Source organism: Triturus cristatus, chromosome 7 (genome assembly GCF_964204655.1).
Source record: "Triturus cristatus chromosome 7, aTriCri1.1, whole genome shotgun sequence".
Classification (NCBI taxonomy): domain Eukaryota; kingdom Metazoa; phylum Chordata; class Amphibia; order Caudata; family Salamandridae; genus Triturus; species Triturus cristatus.
The window spans coordinates 739,962,670-739,976,076 of NC_140590.1; the positions used below are offsets into that span (position 1 = coordinate 739,962,670).

At 47.2% G+C, this 13,407-nt stretch overlaps 1 protein-coding gene across 1 annotated transcript in view; it reads left to right on the forward strand.

Annotated features, from left to right (window-relative positions):
- The window catches only part of LGALS3BP (galectin 3 binding protein), a 162,344-nt gene that overhangs the window by 112,858 nt on the left and 36,079 nt on the right, over positions 1–13,407 (forward strand). The window contains exon 5 of the mRNA XM_085617461.1: positions 9,184–9,451. Within this exon, the coding sequence (XP_085473587.1) occupies positions 9,184–9,451 (268 nt within the window). The remainder of the gene's footprint in view (positions 1–9,183; positions 9,452–13,407) is intronic.

Sequence of the window (13,407 nt, forward strand, 5' to 3'; positions counted from 1 at the left end):
CACCAATTCCACCCCCAATATTACCACCACCAATACCACCACCAATACCACCACCATTACCACCAACAATACCACTACTACCAATACCACCACCACCAATACCACCACCAATACCAATATCACCACCACCGATACCACCACGAATACCACCACTAATACCAATGCCGCCACCAGCAATACCCCCAACACCAATACCACCACCCCACTACCACCAATGCCACTACCACCAATACCACCAATGCCACTACCACCACTACCACCACCAATACTACCATCACCAATACCACCACCACCAATACCCATGTAAATTGATACTTGTATAGCGCACTACTCACCCGCAAGGGTCTCAAGGCGCTTGTATGAATACCGCTGTGGAACCCATCCTGGCTTTCCCTGTGAGGCGTCCACTCCTGGGCACCCCCAAGGTGGAGGCCAGGCATCCTTAGCATTGTGGGGGCCGTTGTGGAGATTAAGCAAGCTATTGCCCAGAGTTGCAGAGTGGGACTCCAAGATTGGAATAGGCACCAAGGCGAGAATTATCAGGTCCATGGAATTTTTGAGCCCAAGACCTGCCGAGGCAGGGAATTGAACCCTGGTCCCGGGCTAGACCTCTGCATCAGGGTCTGCCGCTCTAATCATTGAGCCACACTTCTCCACATTGAGCCACACTTCTCCACCATATACCACCACATTGTACCACCAATACCAATATCACCACCACCGATACCACCACAGATACCACCACTAATACCAATGCCGCCAACACCAATACCCCCAACACCAATACCACCACCCCAATACCACCACTACCAATGCCACTACCACCAATACCACCACCCCCACCAATACCACCACCATTACCACCAACAATACCACTGTCACCATCAATACCACCACCACCAATACCACCACCACCGATACCACCACCAATACCACCACCAATACCAATGCTGCCAACACCAATACCACCACCACCAATACCACCACCATCAGTATCACCAATACCATCAGCAATACCACCACCACCAATACCACCACCAACACAACCACCAATACTACCACCACCACCAATACCACCACCACCAAAACCACCACCACCACCAATACCACCACCAATAACAACACCACCACCACCAATGCCACCACCACCACCACCAAAACCCCCACCACCATCAATACCAACACCACCATCAGTATCACCACCACCACCACCACCACCAATACTACCACCACCAAGACCACCACCACCACCAATACCACCACCACCACAATATCACCACTACCACCAAAACCCCCACCACCAATACCTCCACCTCCACCACCAATACCAGTACCACCACCAACAATACCACCACCAATACCACCACCAATACTGCCACCAATACCACCACCACCAATACCCTTATTGCCAACAATACCAGTACTACCACCAATACCAACACCACCAATACCACCAATGCCACCACCACCAATACCACCACCGCCATTACCACCACCACCAATACCACCACCTCAGTGCCTCTCGCTCACTAATAATAACAGAGGCCCTGTATGAGGCCGGAGCTGCAGCCGAGACCATCCCTCCCTCCCTCCATGTCTGCCATAAAGCACAGCCGGCCCTGCACCAGGAGGTGAAGTCAGGGCCCTACTACAGCGGCAGTGTTTTTTATTAGGCCAAAGATAGCAATGACATTACGCAATGCCACACTGCACACTCAAATCATGGTTAGAGGGCAGGAAATAACTCCCCCTCCCACTCTTCCTCCTGAGCCGCGACAGTGTAATCACAGAGCGAAAGGAATTGCAGCACTTTGTTCGTGTTTAATGGCAGATCATATGTAACTCTGACTTCACGCTTTGTTTCTGTGTAATTTTTAACACTTACACATCATCTTCACTGCACTATTTATCACTACTTTGAAGACATCGCAAGCCAGTCTCTTCCTCTGATATTTACAATCTAACAAGCGGTCAAGAAGGCCCTTCATTGCAATGCAACAGGTCTCACATTTGCGAGAGTTTAAGCTATTAGTATTGTAAATGACAATGCCTTTTATTTATGTTTTAAAACTTGAAACATAAATAAAAGCTATTGTCATTTACAATGCCAATAGCTCAAACTCGTGTGAATGTGAGACCTATTGCATTGCAAATGCTTGTTTTAATGACCTACCAAAATCTTATCATTGGACACAAAAGGACCTTAATTTTAGCCTCCACAACGGACCCTCAGCTCTTATTCCCACTCCCTTGTTCTGCTTTTTTAGTTTTCGCCTACACAGTGCTTCTCATTTTTTCCCTTTATATCAATGACTTGCTTGGTAGGGTAGGACACGCACAGGGGACTCACCAAAGCTAGGAACAATGAATCTTGGCTGTCTACTCTTCGCGGATGACACCTTCCTGTTAGATTTAACTTCAATCGGTTTACAGAGGCGTCTCAATGAGTTAGAACACTATGCCAATGAAGTTTCCTTAAAATAAACATTTCCAAGAGCAAAATTATGGTTTTTAGGTCCGGGGGATGCAGGGTTAGGAAAATATGCACTGGTCTTTGGGGAGAGATAAGCTAGAAGCAGTAAAATTGTATCCTATTTAGGAAGACATTTTTCAAGCAAGTGCTCAAGTATTGAGCATACTCATCAGTGGAGTTGAACGGCATTATCTCAGTCCTCTGCAATTGGCAGGCAATATAAATTCAGTGGATAAAGACATTTTGCCCATGTTTTATTGGTTTATAAGATTAAAAGTCCGCCATTACTGAGTTACACTTGTGAAGCAGTTGATGAGCAACACTGGGACATTTTCAAGAAGGTGGAAAGGCACATTTGGTGAAAGTATGTAACCTGAATTGTGCAGCAGCTCCAACGGCCCTCCGACTTCTTCTATTGTCTGAAGGGAAAGAGTGTTTTTTTTTTGTTGAAATTATGAGAAAGAATTAGTTATGTTAGGAATTGGGCAAAGTGAAGCAAGCCCTCTTCCAAAGCAGGGTTGGAAAACTTAATAAAAAAAAGAATCTATGAAGTAAGTCACAAAAGAGATACTGTACTGTGTTCACGGCACATTAGGAATGACATAATAGTGGGTAGTAGCATGCGCAAAAATCCTCAACCATATGTCTTCTGGAACCTTCCCCATGGAGTGTGTAGAACCATCCTGTTACTAATGCTGAACTTGCTACCTTCACAAATCATAACAGGAGCATAGGATGGATTAGCTAGGGAGGATAGACTGTGCGGCATGTGCGGAAATTGGGTGCAAGATTTAAACCATATGCTATTTGTCTGTCCCCTACGTCAGCCATTACGACGTCGATTATTAAGACCAGTGTTCCTAAAGTATGATATTACCTCAACAATGGAGGCCTGAAATTGTCTTTTGGCCCCTCCCTCTGAATCCGCATGTTTCAAAATTTGTATCTTTTCTAAATATTTTTTTTTTTTTTTAGAAAGGATCATTATATTGTTCTTTGCTTTGGTCATGTTAAATATGGCCCTTCAGGGTAACAAATTTTGCACATTACAGGTAGAACCTTAGGGTATTAGGAATTGTAATGTTGAAATTGTTATAGTATTTATATTGCCTAAAGCTGCTTGTACTGAATTGTATTGATGTACCGTAATGAAACTGCACAATTGTCTCCAATGTAAGTCATAATGTTGGCCAGGTTTCTTTTTTCCAAAAAATACTCTGACGCACTTGCAATTTATATGTTAAGGACTTTTATTATACATGGCGTGTATTTTATCCTGATGTTTGCTGCTACGTACTTTGCACTATATATAATCAATTGTGAGATCTTTAAACTGTTAGCTTCTAGAATGTATTTGATGTTGTTTTATAATAATTGTAAGAACTGCTTTTGTATCCCTATGTGTATATTTTATTTGGAACTCCTTGGAGTTCCAAATCATAAAAATAAAAATCATAATCGCCTAGACAGTGCAGGAGCTGTGTCTGTGAGACTTTTGTTTACATACAGTGGGCTTACAGCCCGCCCATTGCTTACTTTTTGTTAGCTTCACTGCTCTCTATGCCGCTGCACTCTATACCACTCTACTCTACTCTGCACCAGTCTACTCTTTGCAACTGCACTCTATGCCACTCCACTCTGCACCACTCTAAAGCACTGCACTTCTCTGCTCCACTTTACCCTACAGCACTGCACTCTATGCTACTGTATTCCACCCTGCACCTCTATATTCTATACCACTACACTCTATGCTGCTGCACTTTACTCTGCATCACTGCACTCTTCTCAGTACCACTCTACTCTTTGCCACTGCCTTCTATGCCACTGCACTATATGCCACTCTACTCTAATTTGCACAACTCTACTCTATGCCACTTTACTTGGCGCCACTGTAGTCTATGCCACTCTACTCTGCACCACTCTATTCTACGCCACTGCATTTTACACCACTCTACTCTACTTTGCACCACTCTACTTTATGCCACTGCACTCTATGCAACTGCACTCTACACCACTCTACTCTATGCCACAACACTCTATGGCACTATACTCTACACCACTCTACGCTTCTCTGCACCTCTCTAAACACCACTCTACTCTACACCACTCTACCCCACTGCACTCTACACCACTGCACTTTACACTGCTTTACTCTACTATGCCACTCTACTCTACACCACTTCACTTTATGCCACTTCACTCTACATTACTCCAAGCCTCTCTAATCCACTCCACGCCACTTTATGCGACTCTATTCCTCTCTATGCCACACTACACTACTCCACTGTATGCCACTCCACACCACTGTAAGCCATGCCACTTCACTCCACTATCCTCTACTCTGCTCCACTCTATGCCACTCTAATATACCCCACTCCACTCTGTGCCATTCTACTCTATTCATCTCTACTGTATGCCACTCCACTCTACGCTACTGCACTCTACACCACTCTAATCTATTCTTCGCCACTCTACTCTATGCCACACCACGTCAAATCACTCTACTCAGTGTCACTCCACTACACTGTACGCCACTCCACTCCACACCATTCTACTCTATGCCACTCCACTTACGCCACTTCCCTCTACCTCACTTCACTCTACGCCACTTATTCCACTCTACTGCACTCTACTCTATGCCACTCCACACCACTCTATATCATGATAGGGTACTCGACTCCTCTCCACGCTGCTGTACAGCATGAGTAAACAACATTGGCAAAGGCAATAGCTCTCTCAAAGGTGAAACCTATTGACTCTGCCAATGCTTGGTTTGCTTGCCAGCTGTTCACAGACTCTATCGCCCTCTTGAAGGACTACCCTCAGGACTACCAGTGAGGAGATTACAAATCACAAACCTGAAATTAGCAGGCGTTTAATGGTCTGGACACTCTGACTACTTCTGTGTTTTCTTTTACAAAAACAGGCACCACTACCCATTTTATAGTAGTTAATTTATTCTCTACGTAAGGATGAAAGGTGGAAGTGTCCTTCTTGAGATTCACATCATGACCTGCCTGCCAATCTAAGAGAATCAACCACTCACTATAGCTCCTGCTTTGCAACTGAGAGCTCCTCTCCTGTGAGCTAATCCCATTAGCTGAACTCAGTGTGTTCATTATACAGCAGTTTGTTATTGTTTCTGTTGGTTCCTGTAGTCTAATACTCCATAGGAAGAGAAAGCCTAGATTCGTTGCATGGCCCCTTGTTTAACCTCTAAAACTACCTTCTCCAGTGGGCGAATTTGGCCTTATGTTAACTTACATGTAACCCATGGTTTGCAACCTAAAAAAACATGCCCTATTCTTGCATGTGACCCAAACCCTGCCCAACATCTATTTTGGTGTTGCAGATACAAAGCCCTCAAAAGCAAGGGTTTATTCTGCAACACCAAAAATATATGGCCCTGACTGAGTTGGAGGTTTCTCCCTGTGCACAGGGATGAAAGTCTTGTTTCCTCTGGATGACTATCGCACCTACCAAAAAGGTAGCAGACAGCACTAGTGGAGGGGAGGGGGCAGATGGTGCCTATGCCTCTGCTTAATTTGTCCTGTCCATCCCCCCTTTGGGCCCCACAACCACCGCTGTTAAATGTGCCAGGGCAAGGCCCGAAAAAAGCAGGCATTGCACATTGTCACACACATACATATGTCCAACCACCTTTCACTGTAAAGTACGTCGCTTGTTTAAAATGTTTAAATCTAACTTTGTATGTATGTGTGTATATGTCTTTATACACATAGACATACATATGAACACACACATGCATACAGATTGAAACATTTTCAGGAAACATGCATGCACACGCTCTTTGTAATTGGCCTTTATTGGTCCTATCAGTTTTATCTGTGGCCCAATGTGTGCACCTCTCCCTAAATTTCACTTCTAGAGACGACATTAGCAGACAGGAAACACTTGTCAGAATGGCACCCTGAAGCTGACATCTTTGAGGCAAACAGACTGGCTGTGAATGAATGGCTTTTTCCCATGGCAGAGCCGGGCAGGGCGAGGCTCTGCCATTAGAAACGCAGAAGAAGTTCACCCGCCTGCAATTAAGGCAGGGTGAACCAAAGGGTTGTCAGGCTACTAGCTCAGATATCTCATAGCCAATTAGCCAGGCACACATACACACTCAATCACAATGAATGAACGAATGCAAAGGAACATTCCAACCATGAATGACTGAGACAGCAGTTTGATTTGGGAACGTTATGTTGCAGGTTGATTTGGTGCAGCGATCACAAACCCGTGTAAGAGTAAGATGTAGGGTGGGTTTTGAGGATGACCCTTGCATGAGACCTCCACCTCAGGCTCAAGCAGCTCCTCCTCTAGCCCTGGGGGTGAAGCAGCACTGCAGCAGGAGAGTGTGCAGCCTGGCAGGGGGATGCTGCACTAAGGGGCTGCCTGCCAGATTGTCCCCATGCCTACGACGCAGCTAGTGACACTTACGGCCTTCTACGGCCCCGCCAAACTTTAAATGTCTGCCTTCATCTCTAGCTCGGTCTTTTTTCCCATGTTTGATTCTTCCTTTGTTTCTATCTAATATTTCAATTGCGTTTTTATACTCTTAAGTATTAAACCTCCTTTCTTCCATAACTCTTCTCTAGTCTTCCCCTGTTTTTGTACCCCTGGGCAGAGTTGGGAATGGAGAGAGTAGCATGTGTAGGGTTCTTTGTCAAGACTCAGAGGGAATACAAAGGCTCACGGACTTTCAGCATTATTTACGGGGAAATGGTCAGAGGGAATAGGCCTAGTTGGTGATCTTTTCTGCAGAGAATGTGCCCAAGTCATATGTTTTTGCCAGAAAAGGGCTTCATTTACACCTGTCAGGAATTTGCAGGATTCCTGCCTGGTACCAATGGGTTTTCCTAATGCGGCTTTCTCGTTGAGGAGTGTAGAGGAATCAGCAATGGTAATCCCCACTTAAGCAGCTGGGAGCCGGTGTATTAAGGTGTGGTACGCATGAAAGTTGTGAACACCCGCAAGCGTGTGCGTTTGTTTGCATGCACTAATCCCAAACGGACCTTTTCCCACCCTGAAAGGGCTGGCCCATGTAATTCTTGTTCCTGGGTGGGAAGAGGGTCAAATCACCTACAAAATAGAATTGGCAGTGGGGGAAAGGGTTCTCCAGGAAAAAATGTATCCCATTTGGAGAAAAAAGGAAAAAACAATCAATTGAACATCAGGCTTCATTTCACCACAGCGGAATTGAACACTATACAGTTCCACATAAGCAAAATGGTAGCCCAGGCAGTGTGCCACATAACATTCCCAGTAGAAAGCCTGGAAGCTTGAACCTGGAATAGCTTTTCAGGTGTACCACTGGGAATGTTTGTGAATTCCCCAAAATAGTAAATTTGCGCCTGTTCTTAGTACTTCTAGTACTGGTACTGATTTAGGGCCAGATGTACGACCATTTGGAATTGCGACTCGCAAATTGCAAAAAATAGCGAGTCGCAATTTGTGAGTCGCAATTCCAAATGTACAACAGTGCCAGAGACACTGTTAGTGATTCCCAATGGGGTCGCAAAATGTGAGGCTCATCAATATTCATGAGGCACTCGCATTTTGCAACCCCATTGGGAATGGCTGGCCCTCCCAGGGATGGTGGCCTGCACGGCTCAGCGGACCACCATGTCTGGAACTGATTTTAAATGAAGCAGCTTTTTTTATTCAATGCAGCCCGTTTTCCTTGAAGGAAAACGAGGTGCATATTTAAAAAAAATGAAACATTTACCTTTCATTTTTTAAGGGCAGGCAGAGGTTCCTTGAGACCACTGCATGCCCTTAAAAAATATTTCCCCCTGCATTTGCAAAGGGGAAGAGGTCCCCTGGGGACTCCTTCCCATTTGCAACTGCATCACCACCTACTTGAAGTGGGTAGTAAATTGTGACTGTTTTGCGACCGCAATTGCGGTTCGCAAAACAGTCATACATAGGGCTCAGAGTCGCAATTAGGAAGCACCGCCCTTGAAACGCCCCTTCCTAATTCTGAGTCGCAAATGCTATTTAGCGAGTCGCAAATGAATTGTGAATCGCTAAATAGTGTTTGTACATGGCCCTGTAGGGTTTTTGCATGCGCAAACGGGTCGCAGACTCGTCCGTGCATGCAAAAATGGGTCGTATATCTGGCCCTTAGTACTTTAACTCAATTGGGATGTTCAGAGTGGATGTTCTCGGGTCCTCATCCGCGTTCTATGTTTGTCAAACCTTTTTTCTGCACTTTCTTACTACAAATAATTCTTAACTTATCTTTCCAGGCGCAATTTAGCAACTGCCTATGGATGCTGTCAGAATACGGACACCGGTCTGTAACATTCATCATAACATAAGTAATACATGGCTCAAGACAAGCCTTGGTTAAAAGAAAGGAAAGAGAAAGCAAAGATAGGGAACTATAAGATCCCTGTTGAACAGTCTATCCATTTCCCTCTAGGCAGGTCAAAGACTTTGGACAGTGTTAGCTCAGCCACATTGCCTCATGTTAGTATGAGTACGCTTGGGATACCGTTCTTCGAATCACTGCCATATGTGCACTTGGTGCCCCCCATACAAATAAACACTGCGAGTCCCACATTAATGGATTTACTAAATGGCAGCCCAAGATTGGCTATGTGGTGTTCTCCTAATGTCACGCAACGTGGTAATCCTGGTTGTAATTCAGCTGTACCAAACTTTCTTATTGCCAAATGTTTTGTTTCCATCCATAGATTGGTCCAAAGACTCCCAGACATACCAGCTGGACCATTCCATTGAATTCTCCGAGGCCTTGAACAATCTCTACAACAGTAAGCGTGACTGTGATCTGAACATCACAGTGGTGATCCCTGGGGACGAATCAGCTCCGCAGACATTCTGCCTTAACAAGCTTATCCTGTCACTGAACATAGAGGCTAAATTTCTGCTGAAGGCGGAGGCGAACAACTACACCATGAGCATTGATGCTGAGTGTCTACCCTATGTGGACAGCTTCTTCAGGTAAGATCAGAATAGCATCTGCAGTTCTCTGGTTGTTGGGTTGTTGGCACTGAAAGTAGTGTTTGCAGCAACCAGGGGATGCTAAAAATTGTGGGGATGATTTATGGGTATATTCTCAAGAACGTGTGATAACTACCACAAAAGTAACTTAACGCAACTTTCAACATCGCAGTCCATCACAGGAAAATTACACCGTGTGAACTAAGTATTCACAACACGGCAGTACCATGCGATAGTCACCAGATAACGCGTCAAATGGCCGCGTTAAAAACAATACCACGCCTCAAAAATGCGAAACATGAATGCAAAAAAAGCTGCGATGAGGCCAATCGCGATACAAAAAGCTGCGAAAACCAGCGACAGGCCTGCAATTCACACGTGTCATGTGTGAAAATGCACGATAAAAGCTACAAAAACAACACACCAGAAACAATCCAAAGTGCGTAGCAACATGTATGCACCCTGACCGAGCGCAGAGGCCAATGTGAACCCCACAACCCCCACAGACCACCATCAAGGAACAACAGGCTTGGGGAAGGCCAAGGAGAAGAGGGAGAGGAAGATGGATTGCAGTCCGCAGCAAAACCGGATCAGCGCCACAGAGGTGACGGAACACAACCATCAACTGACCCACAATTAGACCACCGGGAATGCAGTCGGAGTGTCGAGGATGCCAATGGAGGAGGCCAAGAGGCGCTGGCATGATGTGAAAATCTAAACCAGGCACAAAGCCCCTGCCAACAGGAAGGAAGCAACGGCGACAGAAGGTGGGAGTCCTGCACCACAGGAGGAGCTGGAGGAAACGGAGGCCACAGTCAACAGTGTGGAGACGGTGCAAGGAGCCAGGAGTGCGGACACAGCTTGGGAGGACCTGACACAACATCAACAGGGTGAGTAAAGACCAGGGACTGGGGGAACAGGGGGAGATGTGCACAATGGCACACATGCACAACGATGTGTAGCACACTGCATACCCACAATGACCCTGGAACATGTCCATTCTCCCCGTGGCACACAGCAGAACACACACATAGCAATAACAGCACATCCACATTGACGACAATGTGGCACAAAGTGCAACACCAAAACACACAAGATGATGGACGGAATGTTGCACATTGGCAAAACATTCACCCCCAGTCACAGATCTGGGATTAATCCAACGTTATTTTGCTCACCACGCCACCCCAGTTCAGACATGGCCATATGCAAATCAGTCTTGGCCCTGTGCCTCATGGGAACAGTCCAGCCCGAACTGCCAAGCCATGTCTTCCCTGGACCAGAATCAAGCATCCTAGGACTGGTTTCGGGGTTTCACCCCTCTTCAGCCAGGATAGCTTGACTCCAGTGGCGTAGTGAGCACGGGACCCACGTCTGGGCATACCCTTCCCACATAGGGCGAACAGCAAAACACACAAGATGATGGACGGAATGTCACACATTGGCAAAACATTCACCCCCAGTCACAGATCTGGGTTTAATCCATCGTTATTTTGCTCACCACGCCACCCCAGTTCAATATGGCCCTATGCAAATCAGTCTTAACCCTGTGCCTCATGGGAACAGTCCAGCCCGAACTGCCAAGCCATGTCTTCCCTGGACCGGAATCAAGCATCCTAGGACCGGTTTCTGGGTTTCACCCCTCTTCAGCCAGGATAGCTTGACTCCAGTGGCGTAGTGAGCACGGGACCCACGTCTGGGCATACCCTTCCCATATAGGGCGAACAGCAAAACACACAAGATGATGGACGGAATGTTGCACATTGGCAAAACATTCAGCCCCAGTCACAGATCTGGGTTTAATCCATCATTATGGTGCAATACCAACACTGCAGAACAGAGGACACAACTGGCTGCGCTCATGTGCTGAAACAGGCCAAGCACATCTAACAGAGCAGGAAACTGGGAGAAGGAAATGTACGCGTACAAACCTACATCTGTCATGTAGTCCAAATGTCCATTGTCCCGCATCAAAATCCAGCACCTCCCAAACAGTCACAATGTACATAGTCATACAGTCTGCATGTAAACAAGGACAATGCGCCAACATACATGTCAACACAATGTCAACATGCATCTCCCCTTCACATTGCAGAGGGACAAACAACACCTCCAGCAGAGCACAGCAGACTACCCATCAGTGATGCTGGAGAGGACCACCCCACCATCGGCACCAACGCCCTACAACAACCCATGGACATCTCAGGCAACCCACCCCCAGGAGCAGGGCATCCAAACCACACAGAAGAGACACCAGCCCCCGCACAGCAGGCCACACAGCAGGAAGCACCCGCCACCACGGCTGGCTCCCAACACGTCACCTAGGCACACATCGCATTCCAATGCCAGGTGTCAGAATGACAAAAGGTGGTGGCAGAATAGGTGCGGGTTGGGTATAAACCCATAGAACACGAACTACACCACATGCGTGGATGTCAAATTCCCCTCAGGGACCACCTACACCACACCAAGGAGACCCACACTGCGACAGAGACACATACATATGCACATTTACAGTACAGAACCATGCCCAGAGGCACGCAATTATCAATCACACACCCACGCTGGACGATGGCCCAGTACACCCCACTAACGTATTGAGTGGGTGACGATAAAGCTACATGTCCAAGGTCCAACACGCTACCTGCGGCGACATGTTGGCATCCGCTGTACACAACACAATGTAATCTTGTCGGGCCTGTCGGGCCTGGGGCACGCATGCATACATCATGAACACAAGGACACACGCAGACAGTTCGTGGAACTGGCCACGGGCATGTGCGCCTGGCCCCTTTATTGGCAGGGCCACATGTACAGTGACCCCTGTGCTGGATGTGTGTAGGGTGAGTGTAAGCCAGTCAGTAAGGAGTTGTTGGTGCTGGCGAAAACGTGAACTGTGAACAGCAGTAAAACAGAAACAGAAAACACCAGCATGACAGAGACAACTGCAGAGCATCATGGAGGTAGCCGGAGCAAGTACAGAGGCCACCCAATAAGCAAACAAAAGTGTCCATGAGTTGCAGTGCACTGAGGTTGGGGCACCTGAAGTGCCAAGCAGGGTATCAGGCAGATGATGGCATCCACCACAGGTGTGAGCAACTCCGTTAGTTTGCCAGTACGACTGTTTCGACTCTTGCAGTTGGAGGTGGACCTTGCGGTGGTGGCATGTGCCTCCTGCGGTGATGCGTCATCCAAGCCGCTCAGGACTCGATGTGATGTGTGAGCCCTGGTGTAAGGCAGTTGAGGCCGGAGGCAGGGGACAGCGCAGGGCCACAGACACATGGCGTTGATGACCCCAAGGCCCTCGTCTCAGAGGTCATCCAATATATCAGAAGACAGGGTCCCTGACTTGAGCTGCACAGAGTTAGTGGCCCCAGATGCACTGCGGCCGGCACAGGCACCTCACCACGGGACGGTGACTTGCGGTGCAGTGAGATGGGCCACGCAAGCTGAGCGGCTCCACATCAATGTCCGAGGTGTATGTGGCAGAGAGTTGAGGGGGACAGTGGAAGGTGTCCTCCAGGGCATGATGCAGAGGGTGGAAGCTGTACGGAAGCAGCAAATGGAAGAGTGAAATGCCACAGCATCGTTTTGGCCACAAATTCAGTATCACCGACATGATGGTGATGACAACCCCAAGTCCATGTACTCAGTCGCCACCAAAGTTCAACCAGAAAGTGTCCGTGGGTCTTGGGAAACAGACTTAGTGGCACTGGGGCTGAAAGAGGATGCAGTCTGCGTTGAGGCCTGTACAATGACATCAAGTCAGCATTTAATAAATAAAGACTGCATTTGAATAGTGTGACCTACTCGACTGCAGTGTAGGCCTGATGCAGCGGTCAGCGCGGGCCAGACGCGAATCAGCGAGCTCCTCCTGGAACTCTAACATATGACGTTGACATGACATTTGGGGGTGACTTGTGGTTCAGGGAGGCAAAAGCGGGTGTTCAGTCAGG